Source organism: Rhododendron vialii, chromosome 12a, assembly GCF_030253575.1.
Source record: "Rhododendron vialii isolate Sample 1 chromosome 12a, ASM3025357v1".
Classification (NCBI taxonomy): domain Eukaryota; kingdom Viridiplantae; phylum Streptophyta; class Magnoliopsida; order Ericales; family Ericaceae; genus Rhododendron; species Rhododendron vialii.
In genome coordinates, this window is record NC_080568.1 from 32,922,541 (window position 1) to 32,944,975 (window position 22,435).

Genomic DNA, 22,435 nt, shown 5'->3' on the forward strand with positions numbered 1-22,435 from the left:
TGGCTTTGCCGACGCGGGCGCGAGGCCTACCGCCACATTAGCAACATGGGTTGGGACATGCTGTCATTTCTTGCTCCCTAGACTGGTTTTTTATTTTACTGTAACAAAGATGCTACTCACACAACAATTCAAACACAACAACTTACACAACCACTCATATATATGTGGAGCCCACACATAGTAGTGTGTGTGGAGCCCACATGCATGTGAGAGGTTGTGTAAGTTGTTGTGTTTGGATTGTTGTGTGAGTATCATTTTTGTTACTGTAATGCTAGAGAGCACGAATCCGAAGCACGACCTAAACCACGACGCTGACATGGTAGGGTGGGCCCCACGTCAGTAGTAGCCGAATCTATTAAAAAAAACCTAGAATTCTTCCCCAGATCTGGTTCAAACTTGAGAGAGAGAGAGAGGGAGGGAAGAAGAAGAATGGGAACGTACGAGCCCCGCTCCCGAAGGGAACAACCACCACCACCCAGTCCAACTCCGGCAACCACAACGACGCCATTACCAATCAAATATGTCGGTGGTCTATAATCCCAGTCCATCCAGTTGGTGGTTGGTAAAGAGCTATTAATCCTTTCAAACCTAGTCCTGTATTCCTGTTTGTTTTAGCTGTTAACGTCAATCCTTTCAGTTTTTCCCGGGGTATGTTAAGGTAATGTCGTCAGTGGTGTTCGCCGGTGGTGGTGGTCACGTCTGGGAGCGGGGTCGTACCTCTTTTGCCTTCTTCTTCTTCTTTTAATTCTCTCTCTCTCTCTCTGTCTCTCTCTCTCTCTCTCTCTCTGTCTCTCTGGTTTGAACTAGATAAGAGGAAGAATTTTCCCTTTTTTTTTTTTTATTTGGCCGCTGCTGACGTGGGGCCCACCCCACCAAAGGTGGGGTCAGCGTCGTGGTTTGGGTGGTGCTCTGGATTCGTAATCGCTAGCATTATTAGGTTACGAATGGGAAGGGATGGAAAATGGTTAAGTGTGGTAGGGTGTATTTGTGTGGTTGTCATTACTATCATTTATCTCTTCTCTTTCTAATTATTATTCTTATTTTTTTCTATCTCACTATTTTTTTCCACTTATTATTTCTATCTCCAATTATTATTTTGATTTCTCTTTTCGTTCATTACCCAAAAATCAAACTAAATTTTTTTCAAAAACCATCCAAACAAGACATTAAGTAATCAAAATACATTCACAGGGAAAATCATGCTTTTTTAGCAAGAAAAATACTATTGGAACGAAGGGACACGTGTTGCATCCACAATCCTCCTTATTAATGACCACTTTACTTTAATTGATAATATTACACAATCCTTAGGCTCTCTCAATATTAAGAGCTTCTGTGTGCCTACACTCCCACGCACCCGCTTCGCGCATCCAACACACGTACCATGTCCATGTCATATCATGATGTCACATTCAAATTCCAGCAGTTCAATATATATTCTGGTGTAACTTGTAATACCATTTTAGCGGGGAAATTAAGTGTTCTGAGAATATGAATAGACTTGATTATAAGATGGGGCAAACTTGGAGTTCCCACTAGTCACTACAAACTCTCTACAATACCTTTCCTCATCCTCTCTAGAATATTAAATGATTAGGGCTTCTCTGCTGGGGGACGACGACGCATCTCTCTCCTTCCCCGGGCGCCATTTCCCCTACCCCTCTTCTCTCTCTCTTTTCTTCTTTCTTTCCTAACCTTTTTTTGCAGGTTGATCATCGCCTCCTTTTTCTTCCATTCTTCTCCCTTCCTCGTCTCCTCCATTGTTCACCGGTCGCCCACCGGTTTCTACTCCTAAGTGTTACCGGTTGACCTAACGGCGAGGTTCGATCTTGGCAGCTAGCAGAGGCAACGCTCATGTGGTCTCCCTCGATCTTCACTCCTGAGTGATTTTTGATTTTTGGTTTGGCCTATCATATTATGTAAATTATTATTATTATGTAGATATCCATAATCTTTGCTTCCTCAAGAAAACGGTCGTCTTCACTTTTTCTTGTTACTAGTTGAAATTTTACGAACTTCATAATATCAATCTAATTCATTTGTTCAGTTATATTCAATTTTTAATTTGTAACCAAATCTATTTAAAGACCTTCACTGCAAATTTTTTTTACTGTTTTCCTTCTCTTTCGTTTTTATGCGATTGAAAGGTGGCTCTCCAATCACTTACACACTTATGGCGTGTGTCCAAACTGTAGTGCATACTAAAATCGAATCACAATTATTTCATGTGACAATCCCTCATGTAGTCCCCTCATGTTACGTAAAATTAAACCGCACGTAGGTCTATCTGTTTGAATCGGTCAATGATCCAAGTAGTTAATTTTATAGTCCTTGATGCATATATCCTCCATGCAAGAAGTCATATCAATCAAATATCAATAGTTCGTTGGATGAACCATATTTGTCTGGACATTCATTTCTCTTCCAAAAAATGCCGTTTGGAACTTCGGGCAAGTCTTTGTCGACATCTGAATTGGAAATTTAGTTTGGGTGATTGATTAGCCTATCGAGTATTACAAATAATGCTACACGCATAATCTTTGCATAAACTCTTTACACAATCAATTTATAATTGTTTATTGTTGTAATTAATGGTCAATATTCATGTCATTTATGACTGGTCATAAATCGTTAATAGATTATTTTTAATCCGTACCATCTAAACGCATCTAAATGACCAGAATTAGTTTTTTTTTATTATTATTGTCAACAACCAGAATTAGTTGCACAACTGACACAATAGTTGTGTATGTAGCATTTTTGCCAAATAAATGGTAGGATTGTCGAACAGAATATGACGAATCCCATTGTGTGTCACATTAGGAATCATTGCATGACCTAATTGAAATCAAGATCCTCTCGTTTGGTATTCATGTGATGTAAATGGAACTTACAATGGTAACAATTGAAGATCCAAGCCATTCATTTAATAAGGCTATACATCTTTATAATTCATGAAAAAAATGAGGTTGATCGATAATCAGTAAGTATTAGGGATGGGTTTAGTTGGGCGCACGTGGGTCACGTGCCCTCACTAAAAACCCAAAAAAATAATTATAACAATCTCATATACATTTAGAATAATTATGTAAGAATTCTGGGTTTAGGTTGTTTCTACTAAAATGACTATTAGTTGATGTATGTGAGGAGAATGATGTGTCTCGAAATTCACATTTTTGTTAATTTTAGTCTAATAAACAATAAGAAACCCAAACTTAGCATACATGCTTGTGTATATCTTGAATATAAAGATATATAATTCATTTTATTCTTCAACTTTCGTTGTACAACTTGTATGGTTCAATTATAGTTATTAGTTTACAAATTTTTTAATTACTTGGACCTGTTATTTATTGATTCTTTTCATTCATAACCGCTGGGAAGAAATACTATCTAAAAAAAATCATAAGAAGGCCATCGTGATCATTTAAAAACTTATCAATATAAAGCATAATCTAAAAATTGTGCTTAAGATTCCGTGCAAATTTCTGTATTCTTTACTGAAAGTACACATTATATACTTTTTTGATCTATAATGCATGTCTTAATATGGAGGATGTTATTGTGCTTGGTTAGGAAAACAACTTTTTTATCTTTACTGTGCTAGACGATCACACATTAACTGTATATTTCTTTTGTGACAATTATTTTGATTCGGGTGAACAATGATAGCTGATCAATTGAATATTTGGCTTAAATGGTGAATATTAAGGGCTTGCAAAATAAGTCGGATTATCAAGTGTGAGCATGTTGGGTCTCATTTAGGGGTGTTACAAAAATTGACGAACAACAAAAATTAAAAAAAATCGACTGATCAGTTAGGTTTTCGTCCAAGGTGAGGCCGGGTTTTTTCGGGATCGGACTAAACTGATCCAAAACCAATTTGGCCTTGGCTTCTTGGAATTTTTGCTTGACCGGCCTGACCCAAGTCGACTATATATTTTACATAAAAAATATTAAAATTTTAATTATTTTTTTAAAATAAGGCTAGGGGTGATTTCTGCGTGGACATATATACACTTTAAATTCAACAAAATTTTTATATTTCGGACGGATTAAAATCCTCGATTGGACCAATCTCACCCCGAATCGAATTAAACTGAACTTAACTCCGGTTGGGATCGGTTCCGAAAATATTTGGACCGAACTGAATCAGTCTTCAGAAATTTCACCCCGAACCGAAATCACCCTTAGCCTCATTTTGTGTTAGATGAGGTTCACATGAGAGGATCCACGCTTGTCAGGGTTAGGTTGTACCAATTGAAAGTTTTTGGTGGGAAATGATACTTATTGTAAATTATGAGGGCCAAACGTGTAGTTTTGCTACTTTATGTCGGTTCCTTTTTTTTTTGGATCTTCATGTCGGTTCCTTCTCCACGCTATATAAACAAACTCATAAGAAGATTAGACATTCTTGTTTCTTAATTATTATATTTTTCTGTTTCGAAAATCAGCACGTCGTTTGCAGGCAAGATTCAGAGTGATGTTTCGTTCTCTGGTAAAACATACTAGTAAGTTTCTATTGTTGATTCTTGGTATTTTCTGGACAAATTGTCGATGTTCCATTCGTAGACAAATAGTATTCTAGCGAATTTTAATAATTTTGTCTTTGGTTATTGTTATAGTGGATGTTATTAGAAGTCCTGAACAATTTCTGAGAATATATTGTTGGATGACGATCGGCAATGTTATATGTTGGAGATCTGTCAAAGGGTAAGTATCCTCAAAACATTGAAAGATCGGATGCCTATTTTGTTGATGCTAACATGGGGGTGGAAGGTGACTCTACTGAGGCAATGAGGTGGTTATGGTGGGGCGCGAGCGACATCGGTGACAGTAGATTAACTTTGTTTGTGTGAAAATCCTTGCATATGTACTTTTTGCCTTTTTGGCATATCTTTTTTTTTGTTGGGATGCTGCTTTTGCTTTGAATATTCATGTGGTTGGGGAAGGTGACTCTACTGAGGCAATGAGGTGGTTATAATCGTGTCAATTTGTCATGCCGTGCTGTGGCCCGTGCTCATGTTGGCACATCTCCAATCAAGTTTCGTCGGAAATAAGAAAACTCCATAAAGTGTAAAATATTTATCAACACAAAAAGTGCCAAATGTTAATTTATAGTATAAAATAATAAATTGATTTTTCTTTCGGTATTAGAATTAGTATTTGGTGTGTTATGCCCTTTCGTGGCCGTCTTTTAGACCGTGTCGCGCTCGTCTAAAACCGTGTCCGTGCCACATTAAAACGTGTCGTGCCGTGCCACATTAAACCGTGTTGTGCCCGTATAAAATCGTGCCCGTGCTGTGCCAGCCCGGCCTGTTTGACACCTCTATTTTTGGTCTTTGATGGTTGAAGTGGGATCGTAAAAAATTTTGACGGGTCGGAATTGGATAGATTGTTCTCTCCAATGACTGGAGATGTACCGGACTCCTTTTGTGGGCACCTTTTCTAATGTTTCCGTCCTGATGGTGAATTGCCCAACCAGTTTTTGTTTTGACTCGGCTGAGTGTTTTAGTATCTTTTAACGGCTATGCCAAATTTATTTTGCTTTGGCTCTAACTAGATTTTTGTTTGATTGCTCTCGTTTTCGATTTTGGTTGTTAATAAAAGGTTGTCCTGATATGTTCTTTTCTCTGGCTTTACTGATCATTACTTCTTTTTTTCACGATCTCATTTAATAGGTTTGCTCTCAAGCAAGAGTTGAATACATTGAAGAACACCGCTGGTCGTACAGATCGAAGTTAGAGACCCTTAATACTTGCATCTGCAGTGTTATTTATTTTTCATGGTTCTGTGTATATAAAGATAATGTAAGACAACATACTATTGTTGACCTATTTTGTTTCTGGCAAGGGGGTTGTCATGTAATGGTTGTTTTTATTATTTCCTAATAATGGAGGAGGAGAGAAAAGAGACCTTTTGTAATCTTGCTCTAAGCTATACTAGTATTCAGCTAATAGAACGCTGAATTTTCAGTTTGCCTCTTTTATATGGATGCCATGCCAGTATTTGAAACGGGCCGCATCTTCATGTGAAATTTTGCTGTTAGGTTGTGTGGAACCTATGGAAGACATAGGGGGTCTATTTCTTTCAATTTTTACGTTTCCGTGTGAAATGTTTTCCTTCAATTTCAGAATTTGATTGTGGATAACCTAGATATGAGTTCTTTTGAGTAGTGCTACATGTACCGACCTCCCCGGTACCGAAATCGTACCGCCGGCCGCCGGTGGGCCATCTCCGGCCACCGGACGGCCGATCCGAGCCGTCCAAAAATTTTAAAAAAAAAAAACGAGGGGGCCCACGCGGGAATCAACGGCATCCGAGGTGTGTAAGGTGCTTGATCCGAGCACCCTTTTTTCGTGTATATATGTATATTCGCGGGAATATACATATATACACGAAAAAAGGGTGCTCAGATCAAGCACCTTACACACCTCGGATGCCGTTGATTCCCGCGCTGGCCCCCTCGTTTTTTTTTTTTAAAATTTTTGGACGGATCGGATCGGCCGTCCGGTGGCCGGAGACGGCCCACCGGCGGCCGGCGGTACGATTTCGGTACCGGGAGGTCGGTACCAATATCATTTCTGGTTCTTTTTACCTTTGTTGCCTATTGTGGAAAATTTCCTTACTGATCTCGTTATGGTATAATATCAAATGTCATGTACCAATTCTGTTGCATCAATCAACAGTAAAATTAGATGTTCAAAAATATACATCTACCAACAATAAAACAAGGAATTACTGGCTCCTTGGTATGCTCTCATCTGTTGTTCACCGTTATGAGGTAAGTTGATGGCCAACAGGCTGGTGTGGAACAATATCAGCAGGAAAAATGCCAATTGAAGACTGCTCTAGCTCAGATTTCACTCCAGCATCACTAAGACTAGACACCAAAATATCACCTTGAAACATGGGCTGAACACCCGAAATACTGTAGCACCAATGGAATTAGGCATATTATGTATCCACATTGATCTAAGTTCTGATACTAACCATCCTCCAGGACCTCCACATCATACTCTTTTTTAACAACTCCTTAACCCGCATAAGACTTCGCCAACCCCGCGAACAACCAAGACGAACTTTTAACAAATCTCCCCTAACCATATTTAGCCCTCAAGACTTGACTCGGGAAGATATGGATTCTGATCGATCTGTCATGCAAGTTCGGTCGACAACACTTGGTTAGGTTGCATTCTTATGAACTTAACTTCAATTTAATTTAAATCTGAAAATTGCCCTTATTTGAATTTTTTCCTCATTTGTTAGTTTTGCCCCAAACTTTTGTGGGTTATTGATTCATTTCAACGAGAGGAATCAGAAAAGTAATTTTTATACTTTTACCCAAATATTTTGAGAAATAACCATTTTTTAGCAAAAAAAAATAAAAAATCACTTTTTGGCCTAAAAAGAGGTTATTTCTCAAATTATACTTGGGTAAAAGTTAAAATTTTTTTTTTTTACTTTTTCGATTTCTCTCGTCGAGAGGAATCAATAACCCAAAAAAATTTGGCGCAAAACTAACAAATACAAAAAAAATTTAAATAAGGATAGTTTTCATATTTAAATTAAGTTTATAAGAACGCAGCCTAAACAAACCCAAATCTTATTTTGTGTTAGACGAGGTTTACATGACAGGATCCACGCTTGTGGGAGGTTTTTTTTTTTAATCAGCGCTTGTGGGAGTTAGGTTGTACCAATTGAAAGTTTTGGGTGGAAAATGATACTTATTGTAAATTACGAGCGCAAAAAGTGTAGTTTCGCTACTTTAGGCTGGTCGGTTCCTCCACCACCGTGGCTATAAATATGAAGATGAGATTCCTACTTTCCCAGGGCACGAAAGGAAGAGAGACCAAAAGAGGATTTGTTTGGGTTCCTGAATTTTGATATTCTTTTTCCTCAATTGTTATCTTTTTTTCTGTTTTGAAAATCAGCACGTCTTTTGGAGGCAAGATTCGAAGTGATGTTTCGTTCGCTGCTAACACGTAGTAAGTTTCTATTGTTGGTATTTTCTGGAGAAATCGTCGATGTTCCATTCGTCGAGAAATAGCATTCTAGCAATTTTTGATTTTTTTTTCTTTGGTTATTGTTACAGTGAATGCTATTCCAACACCCAAACTCGTCAACATATGTGTTTGTGTACTCATCACCGATATGTTTGTCGATGTGTAAGTATAGTGTTTTACATTCCTCCCCAGAAAGATCTAATGCCTTTTTTAATTATTATTTTTATTTTATGCTAACATGTAGATTAATTATTATTATTACTCCTTCTGTCCCTAAATAAATGTCCAGCGCGCAAAATTAAGCTTTACAAAATATTCATATTTTTTGTAAAAAAAAAAATAAATGCATATTTTTGAAGGCCTAGTTTTGCGCGCCGGACACTTATATAGGGACGGAAGGAGTATTTTTTTGGGAAAGTCATGTAGATTAATTTTGTTTGTATAGATTGTGGAAACTTGATAGAGTCCATTTGGATGGAGGAATTTCATGAGAAAATAAATTTGGATTGAGTATTTTGGTGAGAATTGGAGAGAAGTACAAAATTGAAAAATTCTAATTAGTGCTTCCCCTTTGTCACCCAATCTCACCAAAATAGTGTCATTTGGTGAATGGGCTCGCCTTTGTTAACCCTACTATGGAATATGTTCCTCGGTTAAGGGACATCTATTAGAGCAATGGAGGGTGGAGTTTGTGTTCTGACTTGCCTTCCTCATATTAATTTTCGTGCAGAGATTATGAATAGAAGTATATTATTACTATTTTTTTTTTTTGTTTTCTTCTTCGGTTTGGCTCTGGTTTTGAGATGTGTACAAAATTATTTTGAATAAAATTGCATATGCATCCCGTGTGCCCTTAACACTAGTTCATATGGTTGGGGAATTGGGGGGCTTCTTGAATTCTGAGTTTTAAATGGTTATATTGTGTTATGTTGAATAATGTATTAACTGATTGGTGTAAACTATCTCATATTGTCCAAATTCTTTTAACAGGGGGTCTACGTTGGCAGATTACTGGTATGGCACACTTAACCTCCAAATATAAAAATTGTGCCCTTTTTCATTTTGTATGTTTGTATGCAAGTGATCATCCTTTGTTTTGTCTTGTCTTCACATCTCATTAGGTTGTTGTTTGTATTCTTTATTATCACGAAGGCATTCAAACATATTGTTTCTTGAAATTGGCATCAAATATATTAGGCTATGGGGCCATAGACTAAATGTGTCTTCATTCATAGAGTCGTGTGGTAATTTCTCTTTGGTTTCTGGGTTTTCTGTCTAGATTTTGAGGTATTTTGTTCTAGATGAAATGGTCTAGCTCATGCTTCACATTCTTATTTATCTTGACTCATCAGAAAAAGAAAAAAAAAGTTCTTATTTATCCTGAGACATGAGGTAACATAACTCCGTCTCCATGGTCTCCACCCAACACGAATTTGGAACTGAAATCACTTAAGCTTGATTGATTACATGCCAAATGATCTCCAAACTAATGCCATTTGTTTTTCTAATTGAGCTTTTCGGCTGAAATAAGATGCTCTGGATGAATGTCTGCAAACTACTTTCTGACCCTATCTCTAATGTTTTGTCCTGATGATGAATTGGCCAGCTTGGTTGAAAAAACCAGTTTTTTTTTGGACTCTGCTGAGTGTTCTTTCAAAAAGAATATGAGTGTATATACATTCATTTCCATACACTGCATAAGTTGAATCTCCTTTTGCTCTGACTAGATTTTTGTTTGATTGCTCTCGTTTTTTATTTTGGTCATTAGATAAAGGTTGTCCTAGTATGCTCTTTTCTTTGGCTTTACTAATAACCAAGTCATTACTTCTTTTTTCATGATCTTGTTTAATAGGTTCTTTACCAAGAGGCAGGATGCCTTGAGGGACGCATCTAGTCGAAGGTGGCAGGATGCCTTGAGGGACGCATCTAGTCGAAGAGATTGAAGTTAGAGATGCACAACCCTAAATACTTGCATCTGCAGTCTTGTTTATCATGGTTCTGTTTATAAAGATAATGTAAGACAACTAACAATGCATTTACTATGGTTGTCCTATTTTGCTTGTGGGAAGGGGGTTGTCATGTGATGGTTGCTTCCTGCTACATTGTTTATTTTGCTAGAGCAAAAGAAGAGAAAAGAGACCTTTGTTACTTGTAATCTTTGATCTAAGCTATAGTATTCAGCTATATAATGCTGAAAATTTTCAGTTCGCCTTTTTTTATGTGGCTCTGTGTATTTGAAACTGTGACATGTCCTTCCCCATGGGTGTACAGTGTTTTCCTCGAGATTTTAATCTTCATGCGAACTTTCAGTGTTCGGTTGTAATATACTATGGAAGACATAGTGCTCTGTTTCTTTCAGTGTTTGGTTGTGGATAACCTAGACAAGTTGTTTTACCTGGAAAGGGAGGGGCTGTAGTGCGGCAGCCGCACTACAGCGTGTGCCGTGTAGTGTGGCCGATTTGACTGTCCATCTCGGCATGGACCTTTGATGCCTATTGTGGAAAATTGCTTACTGAAAATTGTTCAAGTCAAAATTGCTTACTTTGACTTTCACTAATAATTTATGGTAAGAACTGCTGGAGACGATTCACCAAACTTTTGACAAAACTTTATAAAACAGAGTTGTACAAGCTAATGGGGCGCAATTGTCCCATATTCATAGGGGAGTTGGACCTTTGGAATAAGAACAATATGCGGATGATTGATACTTCGAAGCAAATGTCCCGAATGGCAATAGCTGCAAACGGCATCCACTATACTTGGCCCTATCACTGGCCAATACTTCTGATAAAAACCCGCACCCATACTCCTCCGGTCCTGGTGCTTTCCCTGGATCCATACCAAACACAACCGCTTTTACCTCGTTGAATGAAATAGGTCTGGTTCGTTGAATGAAAGAGGTCTGGTTAAAAACCTACTCATCTGACTCGTAACTATGCTCTCAACACATCTCAGCACACATGTGATATCCCCTCAGATGCAAAAATTTTCTGAAAATAATTAGTTGCAATCTCTTGAACAGCATGGTCCCCTTATGCTGCCTCTCTCATCCTCAAGCCCCACTAACCGATTTTTTTTGTTGCCTCCGAACCATCATGGCATGGGAAAAAAAAAGTATTCATGTCCCCCTCTTTAAGCCACGCCACTCTAGCTTTGTCCTCTCAATAAATTACCTCATTCTTCAGAGCCTTTTTGAGCAAAGCTTATGGGTGATTAAACTCCTCATGATCGAAACTAGGGCTCTCAAAGATGTGTTGCAATTTAAGCCCAAACTGTCCTTGTTGAATCTGGAATTCAGCCTCGCGTGTTTCCTCCAATGCAACAGACCCACACGACACTCCCAGATTTTCCTTTGAATCTGAAACCATTACAAACCTTAGAAACGAGATGCCTAACAAAATTACCACATTCCTTATGCTCTCCCCACCTTCTATCAAAAATAAAACGCTGTTTGGACCTCCTTACTTGATTAGAAACTAACGGGAAAAACTACACATACAAGTAGTGGTGATCATTCCCCCATTTCATGTCTAACTGAACGTCACTGCAATTCATAATCTGAAGAGATTTGTACATGCACATAAAAGTCCGAAAATTCGTTGACTCAGAAGAGATTTGTTTCGGATACCAATTTACATAAATATTGGTAATTGTTCATTAAATGGCAGAGATGTTAGTGATATCTCACGGGTATTAATTGGATTCATGAAATCAGTACAAAAGTTGTTATCTTTCCTTTGTAGATGCACCTTTTTTTTTTGTAGATGCACTTGAATGTGGGTTTTTGAAGCTTTTTCATGGAGATGATATGAGCATATACTGAAAAAACACATGGCAATTGGCAAAGAGATAGCCATGAACTTCATAGAGTTGAGTTATTAGTAGTTTACTAGGAACAAACTATAGCAAATCACTCTCAAGTCTAAAGTACACAAAATTCACCCAGAAACACACACACACACACACACACACAGAAATGACAAGCAAAGAAATCAATGGAGAGATATCCAGTCGTGTGCACTGGGAAGAAGTAAATCTATTGGAAGTGTCTAGAACTTCAAAGGGCCGAGTCTTCATGATGAATTTGTAATGCTTGTAGAGGGCTGTGGAAGGAAGAACTCAGAGTACATGTCCATGAAAATCTTGGTGTTTTGAACAACTTTTCTTAGCAGCATTTGTGGCTCTGAAATTGTTCTCTCTCTCTGAAATTTACACAACTTGTTTGGCTTCTTTCCTATCTAGAAACTGGTTCAATTATACAGCAAAGAGAGATAGGGTCCATAGGGATTAGGGACCCTTGAAGCTTCTTGCCTTTGCCCTGAGACAAAAGGGAGCTGAATTGATGGTGATTAAAAAGTATTCTGATTTGGCTCCCATTTCCCTTTTTTTTTGTCTGTTCACATCCTCCTGTCTTTTTCCTCTCTCTCTCTCTCAACACCGTCTGATCAGACGGCAAGAGTATTTGATTTGAGCTCCAAATAGTAGTACAATATGTTGTTTATTCACAGAAACATTTTGGTAGGGATTAGTTTAAGAGAATTAGGAATCCAATGATTATTGATGATTTCATTTTTGATTACCTGCTGTTGAAAGGGAAGAGGCATTGATAATGAGGGATAAGTTAAAGGAGGTACCAGTGGGATGGTGAAAGCTTATTTTATTTTCAATATAGATGTGTTTCACATTTCTTTTAATGAAAATTTGATCAATATGGTTTTCCAAATCGTTTTGAAGTTAATTGATTCCGATTCATTGTGCGTGTTTAAAAGACGAATGATTCCCATTTTCGAAATGGGTCTCAGAAGGTCTCACAAATAGCATACGGTCAAGTGAATCATGTGATGATCTATACGAAATCCAACGGGCATGATCACACCCGATTCCCCACAAAATGGTAGATGGTACCAGTAACTCGTCAATCAAATTTTGGAGTGTGTTCTTTTCACAATGCCAGATCTCTTTTAGTATGAGAGATTACTACATATATTGTCTTGCTTAACCCATCTACTAAAACTGAAAAATATGAAGAAATCTCTCCATGCCCCCAATTCCACCAGTAAGTCTACACACAGATTTTTGCACACAAATCATGCACAGATCATGATGTGAGGCCCACTATAGGTCTCTTTAACATTGTGGCCATAAACCTGAATATTGCGAACAACACATCCAAACCTTGCAGCCACTAGCTCAACTGTTCAAACAATCACTCTTTCAGTTCGGACGGGAACTCCAACGAGCTAAGATTTGTTTCTGGTTTATAATGGAGTATACCGCTATGACAGATTGAGATCGACTCATCTTCTTGTACTAATGGTTACGTCTTTAGTGAAGAGCCGTGGTCATTCCAGGGGGTTAAAGATTTCTTTTCTGGCGTTGAATACTCTGGGAGGGTTCACATAGTGATTTGCCGTCTTAACAAATTTATTCCGAGGGCGACTAATAGTCACGCCGGTATTTTCTCTCTTAGCCCGTTAAAAATTTTCAATTATACTCGACAGTTAATTATCGAAATTGAGATACATTTTCAGCATATAATTACTGAAATATAATATTTTTTTCAACAGGTATTTATCGAAAATGTATATTCGGCAGTTGTTTACCGAAGGTTGAGCATATTTTCGACATGTAGTTATCGAAATATAATCTTGTTTTCAACAACTATTTACCGAAATGTTATATATGATTTTCTACAACTATTTACCGAAATATAGTGGGCTAAAGGAGAAAATACAAGGTTACGAATAGCGGCCCCCTTTATTCCATGCTAAACTAATTTTCAGCACCCTAGAAAAAAGGACTAAAATTTTCAGTTAGAAGGGCAATTCCGTCATTCACTCTTATTCCTTCCCGCCCAATTGTTACATTCATAACCGACTCTCCCTCTCTCCTCTTCAGTCCCACTCCCCTGCAACGAACTTCTCATTTCTTGAGAGAGAGAGATAGAGAGAGAGAGAGATTTGATTTTATTCTCCAACTGCTTGAGAGATGGATTTCATGAGAAAACTGAGCTTTCTGGTGTTCCTAATGTGCGTATTGATCTCTCTGAAGAAAGAAAACGCGGAGACGAAGAAAAGTTTCCCCCCAATCACTCTGTCTCCGTCGAATTCGGCTTCATCCATGTCTCGCCCCATGTTTTTGTCCAACAAGTTCAAGAAACAACAAGAGGCCAGCGATTCTTCTTCCTCTGGGTACGATTTCTATGGTGATTCTTCGGGCTCGCTCGAGTACGATTTCTACCGTGAGTCTTGTCCCGAAGCCGAGAAAATCATCCGATCAAGGGTCCAAGATCTCTACTATCGGCACCCTGATGTTGCTCCGTCTCTGTTGCGCTTAGTTTTTCATGATTGCTTCATTGAGGTGCAATCTTCAGTTCTTCCTTGTTGATTTTGATCTGGGTTTTTCCGCTGTTTATCCCTCGTCTGATTTGGGTCTTGTGACGGGTTCTTGAATTTGTGACTACGAAATCTTATTGGTATTGATCTGGGTTGTTCTTTTATTCCACATCTGATGCGGGTGTTGTGATTTGGTTCTTGAACTAGTGATCTCTCTGGAATTTCTTGTTCTTGCTTGAATTAGGGTTTCGTGACTTGGTTCTTTATTCGTGGGTTTTGATTTGGAATTTGTTTGTTTCTCTGCAACTTCGTGAATTTCTTGTTTTTCCTTCTTAATATTAATCTGGGCTTGTTGTTTAATTACTTACTGATTAGGGTTTTCTATTTGTTTTTTATTTGGAGTTTCTATACTCCCCCAACTTCATGGAATTTTCTGTTCTTCCTTATTATCTCACCATCTGATTGAAATTTAACATTCCTACGCATTTTCTGTTTAGTTCACCATCTGTTCTAGGTTTTGCGATTTGCTCCTTGTTGGTGCTTTTGATTCGGAGTTTACCATTCCTCTGGCTTCATGGAATTTCTTTTTCTCCCTCATACTGATTAGGGTTTCATTCTCTGCAACTTTGTGAAATATATTCTTAGTCCAAATTAGGTCTTAATAGTTAATACTACCAATTGTTGTTGTTTTGTTTTCCTGATTCTTTTGTTTCAGGGTTGCGATGCATCTGTTTTACTTGATGCCGTTGATGGAGTTGACGGTGAGAAAGAGTCTCCTCCAAATGAAACTTTGAAGGGATTTGACGTAATCGACATCATCAAATCGGAGCTCGAAGAAGCTTGCCCCGGAATAGTTTCTTGTGCTGATATTCTTGTTTTTGCTGCCAGAGAGAGTGTTGCTCTGGTAAATCTCTGTCACTCTTTCTATATTCATGTGTATCTGTATCAGAGATTAGTTATCTAAGTTAGGTCTGAACCTTGAAATTGCAGGCCGGTGGCCCATTCTACCCTCTGGAAACTGGTAGGAGAGACAGCACTATGTCTTTCTCAGAAGTTGCGACTTACGATCTTCCTACTCCATATGACATTCTCCCAAAAACAGTGGCATCATTTGCATTGAGGGGGTTCAATGAAAGAGAGACAGTCAGTCTCTTAGGTACTAAGTACTAACATTTCCTTCCTTACTCTTTTTCTCTTTCTCCAATGTTTTCTCGCTGAAAAGTCCCTGGTTTTGGTTTGTTCTTTGCATTGTAACTTTATCTTCTGTAAGGGTTGTTATTTGTCAGTTGGTTCGAGCGTTCATTCTTCCTAGGGTATTGCAATTCCTGTCCTCTCTAATTTTCGCTGGATTAAGATGAGCATTTGAATTGCTGTATTTGCTTTGTCAATGAAACTGTAGGAATCTACACTTATAGAACATTTTTTCACCCTTTGAAGACAGCATGATCAAGAAACCTGAAAATGTACTAGCATGTACATGGTGAAGGAAAACTGTAAAACACATGAACACCAAGGTGAATGTAACATAGTAATTGGTTAGGGTGAGTTTCGTGTCTTGCCAACCAAAGCAACTTGTCTCAGAAGTTGGGTCTCTTATTTTTCAGCCATTGAACTGTATTATTCATGTTCATCATCCTAATCACCTACAATGAGCCTCTTTGTGTTTCGTTGAATGGGTATTTCAGTTCCAGCAATTTAATCGAGTATTATTCATTTATGCTATCCTTTTCTTGTTAATGAGTTTTCTGACCATGGTCCTTGTGAATACCTATCTGGTGAATTTTCTTTTTTCTGATCTTGTTCCAGTCCAACATGTATGACAGAAAGTGGTTTTATCTTGTTAGATCTTTCTGATGATGCTCAGCTTTGCCAATGAACTTATACTTCGGTTTCTTTTCTTGATTTTGCTGGCAATAGGTGCTCACAGCATTGGAACAGTCCACTGCAGATTCTTCCTCAGTCGGCTTTACAACTTTGACAGGACTGATGAACCCGACCCAACCCTGGATATAGAATTCCTTAACCTACTGAGATCAAGATGCAACAATAACCACACATCATCATCACCATCACTGTCACCGTCACCGTCATCATCATGCCCATCATTGTCACCATCTTGTGTTGGGGACCCAGTTTCACCTCCCTCGCCACAGGTGCCAGGAGTGGAGATGGACTATGAAGGGAAGGGATCGGGTTTTGGCACGTTATACTACCGTAGCCTACTTCAGGGTAGAGGAATCCTCTATGTCGATCAGCAGTTGACAGTTGGGGAAGAAACTGAGGCTTGGGTTAGAGCATATGCCTTGGATGCTTCCTTGTTCAGACGGGACTTTGCTAAAGCAATGATGAAGCTTTCCAATCTTGGAGTGCTGATTGCTCCAGCGGGCCAGGTTCGGATCAGTTGTTCAAAGACCGTGTGAGAAAGGTAGCGTTTTTCCAAAAGGGGTTTTGTTGAGACTTGAAGTTTGTAGTTTCAGCTTCCAGTTTATACACAATGAATCGTATGCTAGTATTTGTTCATTAAAGGCAAAAAAGGTAAAAAAATTTCCATAGCTATTGAGCTAGTTTCCCACTGTATATGCTACTAGTTCGACCTGCTTTTTCACAGTCCATATCCTCTCACATCAAGTGTTTCTGTCATTGAAGTAGTCTGGGAGTGTTTAGGAAACTCAGAAAAGGATTTGTTCTAGTTTTTTAGTTTCGGCTATCAGTTCATATACAATGAATCATAGTATCTCTCATGGTTGTCTGTCACATGTGGAGAATGGTAGAAATTTGTTCATAGCTACATTACATGTTCTTCCTCTTGTAGTGTTTCTGTCATTCAAGTAAACTCTGAAGAGAATTTAGTGCAATTTTTTATTTTTTATTTTGTAGTTTTAGGCACAAGTTTATGTAAATGTCGTGTATTTGTTCAGAAAATGGGCAGAAATGATAGAGATTTACAATGTGCTTGGATGTGGGAAATTTATTGCACTGTGTAGTCTAAATGCTGTTTGACACCAATAGTTCAGCATTCTTGTCCATTGCATATTCTCTTTTCTAGTGTTTCTCTCTTTGAAGTAATTTGGAATCTTGCTTATATAAAAAATAGAAGTGCGAAAATTTGTAAACTCTGAAGAGATTTGTTTCAGATACCAGTTTACATAAATATTGGTAATTGTTCATTAAATGGCAGAGATGTTGGTTATATCTCACGGGTGTTAAGGGGCTTCATGAAATCAGTACAAAAGTTGTTCTATTTCCTTTGTAGATGCACTTGGATGTGGGTTTTTGAAGCTTTTTCATGGAGATGATATGAGCATACTGAAAATACACATGGCAATTGGCAAAGAGATGACATGAACTCTTGGTCTCATAGAGTTGAGTACACACACACACACACACACACACACACACACACAGAAATGACAAGCAAATAAATCGATGGAGAGATATCCGGTTGTGTGCACAGGGAAGAAGTAAATCTATTGTAAGTGTCTAGAACTTCAAAGGGCCGAGTCTGCGCGATGAACTTGTAATGCTTGTCGAGGGCTGTGGAAGGAAGAACTCAGAATACATGTCCATGAAGAACTTGTTGACAATGTCAAGGTAGACCGGGGATTTAAGCCTAGAGTAGAGGTGAAGCACTTCTTCTATATCCAACACATGATCCACATCATTCACATCCATCATTTCCAACTCTTTCATCTTCTGCGCCAGAACACAACCCCCGTTGGCAATCACAGGACACGGCTCCCCTCTCTTGCCTTCACGCGAATTACGTCCCGTTTTCTTCACGTCCATTTCTCTCTCTTCATCTCTGTTGATCAGAGAATTCCGCTCTTCTCCCTCCTCCTCCACCAGCACTTTGGCAAATGCAGAAGTCTTCTTATTCTTCTTCATTTTCTCATTATCAGACTCCCATAGCTCAGAGAAGTCTTTGTAGAAATCATCCAGCTGTTGCACATTTTGGCTGTTGGGATTCAGTGAACGGGATTTGGGTAGTTTTTGGTACCCTCCAATGAGGACTGACTTGAGGTTCTGGAGGGTTTTGTGGAGGAAAATCTTGGTGTTTTGAACGGCTTTTCTTAGCAGCATTTGTGGCTCTGAAATTGTTCCCTCTCTCTGAAATTTACACAACTTGTTTGGCTTCTTTCCTCGCTAGAAACTGGTTCAATTATACAGCAAAGAGAGATGGGGACCCTTGAAGCTTCTTGCCTTTGCCCTGAGACAAAAGGGAGCTGAATTGATGGTGATTAAAAAGTATTCTGATTTGGCTCCCATTTCCTTTTCTTTTTTTTTGTCTGTTCACATCCTCCTATGTTTGATTTTTCCTCTATCTCTCAACGCCGTCTGATCGACAACGCGATCAAACGGCGAGAGTATTTGCTTTGAGCTCCAAGTAGGAGTACAATATATTGTTTATTCACAGAAACATTTTGGTAGGGATTAGTTTAAGAGAATTAGGAATCCAATGATTATTGATGATTTCATTTTTGACTACCTGTTGTTGAAAGGGAAGGGGCATTGATTATGAGGAATAGGTTAAAGGAGCTAGGTACCAGTGGGTTGGTGAAAGCTTGTTCTATCCATCCTTGCTTTTCAGCAACTAATAAGTACAGTACTTCAGTATTTTTTAGCCAGTTTTTTGGCCCATTTGGACCTACTAATGATTAAGGATCCTAAGCTATACTTAAATTGCAGTAGGCTTTTTGGTTTTATGTACAAATGTATAAGATTTTGTCATTGTTTACAAGGTTCCTCTTATAGCTGCATCTGAAATAGGTATGATTCTAAGTGAATATCGTTTAGTAGAAAGGTACGTCCGGGCCAACTCATGCTTACTTTGACTTGTCTCATGTCCCGTCAAAGGGAGGCCAAGCTTGTCGGGATTAGAGAAACTCTTGTGGCCTAAAGAGTAAATGTTGTAGTATTTTTTGTGGATTTTCTAATCCTGGCGTAGATGATCAGTCTTTAACCAAACATGAGAAAGGATTAATTGAGATGCGAATAAGCTAACCTGTACACCCTGACCATCAAACCAAAAAACCTTTCCTTTATAAAACAGAACGTATTTGCGTCGGGTGCAATGCGGTTCGAGGGACTGGAAGTTTGTCATGGCATTTAGTATGTTGGTAGCTGTATATGGACCCCCATCTTTCAAAGACGGTGGTACCAACTACCAACTCAGCGATAATAGTTGAAAAACGAGGATAAGGGATAGAAATTAGGTGATTGATAACAGGGATAAGAAGACTTCGAAGGAGAGAGAGAGACAGGTTTCTCTCTTTCCTATTGATTACTATGTTGAAAAAAATATTAAAGAAAAACTACTCGAATATAGGTCCATAGCTTATCCAAAGCATATTATGAGCTGAGCTCTCAAGTAGCTCGATTTATTTACTAAGTTAAAGTTGTTGACAAAACCTCACCGAATTTATTTAACTCACTTCATATTCAAATATGATTTTTTTAAACATTTTATCAAGTTGAAAGAGCTAAACTCGAGCACACTTAATATTCAAAATTTATTTATTTATTTACATTTTATCAACTTGAAAGAGCTAAACTCGAGCACCGTAACTCACTCGTTTGCAACCCTAGTCCATCCACATCATGGTTAACAAAACCTAGCTTCTTCTCTATCATGACCGTAACTCACTCGTTTGTGGCCCTAGTCCATCCACATCTATGGTTAACAAAATCTAGCTTCTTCATAGAGATGGAGCCACATGTGGGCTTATGGGGGCCATGCCCCGGCGATGTTTCATTTTTTTTTTAATTTTAAATTGTTTTTTTTTTGTTAAGAATTATATTTTGTATTGGGTGTTATTTAAACATTTAAATGCTTTAAGAATCTGTTCGTTTTGGGTCTCAAAACTCAATTCCTCTCTCTGCTCATGGTCTCACATAAGTTGTTTCTTCAATTATTAATCTCGTTTATCTTTCTATCTCTCTCCTACCCAAAATAAAAGATCCCTCAAAATCTAAACCAAACAAATCTTGAAATTTCAAAACCTTCTTATTATAGTCCGGCCCTTACGTTTACAAAATTCTGGTTCCATCCCTGCTACTTCTCTACTACAGTATCATGCAAGGTTGGGCCCAACACACACAACCTCACCATACTTTACTGTCGCCCTTCCTTGATCAAGAATTATCCAGCCCATTCATTTGGGCCAAATCGGAACTTATGAGCCCATCTCTTCTGAAAGCCCGATCTCTCTTAAGGCCCAACTCGGCCAACCCTAAGCCCTAAGCCACTCTCTCCGTCTCTCGTTGATTCCCACACATATAAACTCCCATCTCTTCGCCCGCCCTTCATTTTCGTCTTCTTCAGCAGCTCAGGAGTCTAGGGTTTCTGCAGCTGCGGAACAATGGTAATCTCTCTCTCTCTCTCTGTAGTTCAATGTTCGTAGATGTACACGTAGATATAACTGGAGTAAGAGCTCATATAAGTGAGAACTCGTGTGCTGAAACAGGGGAAGGGAACGGGAAGTTTCGGTAAGAGGAGGAACAAGACTCACACGCTCTGTGTGAGGTGTGGCCGACGCAGTTTTCATCTCCAGAAGAGCCGATGCTCCGCTTGTGCTTTCCCCGCTGCCCGTAAGAGGAAATGTAATGCTCTCTCCCTCTGTGTGTGTGTGTGTGTGTGTATCGATTTAGAGTGTGAAACACTTTATCATCAACTGTTCATTTTTTATTCGAGCAATTTAGCACTCCATTGTTGTCGTTTATTTACACAAAAAGGAGACGTGAGATCGTTGTCGCCCTGTCTCAAGTTTTCCGAAAACTCCTGAATCTCCCCTGAACAATTTAGCACTCCATTTTGAGGAACAATCCCCACCGCCAATTTATCTGGCCCGGTTCCTTTGTTTTCGCCCGTCTCAGAAGCCTTACGTTTCTCGATTTAGCTTTCAATTGTTTAACCGGATTGATCGCTATCGTGCTTTGTCAATTCACAAATCTTGATGCGATTCCCTTGGACCGGAATGAGCTGATCAGGCAAATTCCCTGACCGGAGATTCACAGGAAGTGTCCCAGATATTTATCTCTCTCATAACCAACGGTACCATAATTGTTTGGTACTATAACTGTACAACAGTTGATTTGTTGCCTACTATGTTTTCTGGCAATTGTTTGTTCATGTTTGGGTCGAGCAAAATGGTTAAGATTGTGAATTTGAGATCTCAACATAGAACTAAATATGTGCTGCAATGTCGTACTTTAAAAGCATGATTACTCTAAGACATGTTTATCTGTTGATTGAGGCTGGCTAGTTGTTTACTGCAATTAGCTTCCATGGCTTGAATTAGGGGTAGGAACAAGAAGTTCTGTTGAATCTTGGATCATCGCATTATGGATGCTTGCCTTCCATTGGCAATATCTCAAATATAGTTTTATTGTTACTGGATGTTGAAAATTTGATATTAGGAATGCTAGAGTGGGAATAGTTTCTGTTGTGGAAGATGAATTTGTTGTGGTTGCCATTGACGTAGTGCATTTATGTTTGCTTGAGATTTTCAGATTAAGGAATCAAAACTGCTTAACTTTGTCCTTATTGTATACAAACTATGTTGCATCTCCACGATGATTCATCACTCTCATCATTGTTGCTCTGATCGCATGTGGAGCGATATAGGTATTTACAGAAGATGAAAAACAGAGAGAGCAAGAGATAATATGTTGATTGATTATTCACAATAAATTAAGAAGTCTACAATCTACAATCGGTGGCGGAATTAGGATCTTGACAGATGGTGACCAAACTAAAAGATATAAATTTGTGTCAACGCACTAAGAGGACATTTCTTGGGACATGGTAATATACTTGGATGTAAGGTGACCCTAGTAGATTTATTATAGTTACTATTGTTAATAATAACATAGCTGCTCGACAGTTGAGCCTCAACTATATAAAAGATTATAGAATGTAAGAATATTTTGAACTTTCGTTGCTGTCTTCAATGCAGAATATGTCAGTATACAACTCAGCTACCTATCTGACTTACCATTTTCGGATTCCTTTCTAAATAACCAAGGCTGATGTGTATAACTGCTATCTGATTTTTGTAGTCTACACTTTAACTGCCTTCACTTACAGCATCCTTC

At 38.5% G+C, this 22,435-nt stretch overlaps 3 protein-coding genes and 2 long non-coding RNA genes across 6 annotated transcripts in view; 4 read left to right on the forward strand and 1 right to left on the reverse strand.

Moving 5' to 3' along the window:
- The first annotated feature begins 4,404 nt into the window (after positions 1 to 4,404).
- Positions 4,405 to 6,170, forward strand: LOC131309835 (uncharacterized). The gene is made up of 3 exons (XR_009195024.1): positions 4,405 to 4,511; positions 4,626 to 4,713; positions 5,682 to 6,170. It is a non-coding gene; the product is annotated as an uncharacterized LOC131309835 (long non-coding RNA).
- A 1,325-nt stretch (positions 6,171 to 7,495) lies between these two features.
- Positions 7,496 to 10,213, forward strand: LOC131309836 (uncharacterized). Its single transcript, XR_009195025.1, has 5 exons — positions 7,496 to 7,656; positions 7,687 to 7,988; positions 8,096 to 8,168; positions 8,997 to 9,020; positions 9,859 to 10,213. It is a non-coding gene; the product is annotated as an uncharacterized LOC131309836 (long non-coding RNA).
- A 3,673-nt stretch (positions 10,214 to 13,886) lies between these two features.
- On the forward strand, positions 13,887 to 17,304 carry LOC131309837 (putative Peroxidase 48). Its single transcript, XM_058336483.1, has 4 exons — positions 13,887 to 14,366; positions 15,057 to 15,245; positions 15,332 to 15,497; positions 16,259 to 17,304. Exons 1-4 carry the CDS (start codon positions 13,995 to 13,997, stop codon positions 16,759 to 16,761), a joined length of 1,230 nt encoding a protein of 409 aa, XP_058192466.1. The 5' UTR covers positions 13,887 to 13,994; the 3' UTR covers positions 16,762 to 17,304.
- Positions 17,305 to 17,678: 374 nt separating this feature from the next.
- Positions 17,679 to 18,662, reverse strand: LOC131309838 (uncharacterized). The gene has a single exon (XM_058336484.1). It carries the CDS (start codon positions 18,419 to 18,421, stop codon positions 17,822 to 17,824), a length of 600 nt encoding a protein of 199 aa, XP_058192467.1. The 5' UTR covers positions 18,422 to 18,662; the 3' UTR covers positions 17,679 to 17,821.
- A 1,901-nt stretch (positions 18,663 to 20,563) lies between these two features.
- LOC131309842 (large ribosomal subunit protein eL37x-like) overlaps positions 20,564 to 22,435 on the forward strand; it is a 68,272-nt gene continuing 66,400 nt past the window's right edge. For both annotated transcript variants that reach the window (XR_009195029.1, XM_058336500.1), the window contains exons 1-2: positions 20,564 to 20,703; positions 20,806 to 20,941. Coding sequence is in view for 1 of the 2 variants with exons in the window: in XM_058336500.1 (XP_058192483.1) it covers positions 20,701 to 20,703; positions 20,806 to 20,941 (139 nt within the window). In the remaining variant the exon portion in view is untranslated. The remainder of the gene's footprint in view (positions 20,704 to 20,805; positions 20,942 to 22,435) is intronic.

What these genes read in the sequence shown, in the direction of transcription:
- LOC131309838 (XM_058336484.1), bottom strand. Translation starts at nt 18,421, where the DNA reads ATGCTGCTAAGAAAAGCCGTTCAAAACACCAAGATTTTCCTCCACAAA.
- LOC131309837 (XM_058336483.1), top strand. Translation starts at nt 13,995, where the DNA reads ATGGATTTCATGAGAAAACTGAGCTTTCTGGTGTTCCTAATGTGCGTA. An exon ending in TTCATGATTGCTTCATTGAG is followed by an intron (nt 14,367 to 15,056) that starts GTGCAATCTTCA and finishes CTTTTGTTTCAG; the next exon opens with GGTTGCGATGCATCTGTTTT. An exon ending in AGAGACAGTCAGTCTCTTAG is followed by an intron (nt 15,498 to 16,258) that starts GTACTAAGTACT and finishes TGCTGGCAATAG; the next exon opens with GTGCTCACAGCATTGGAACA.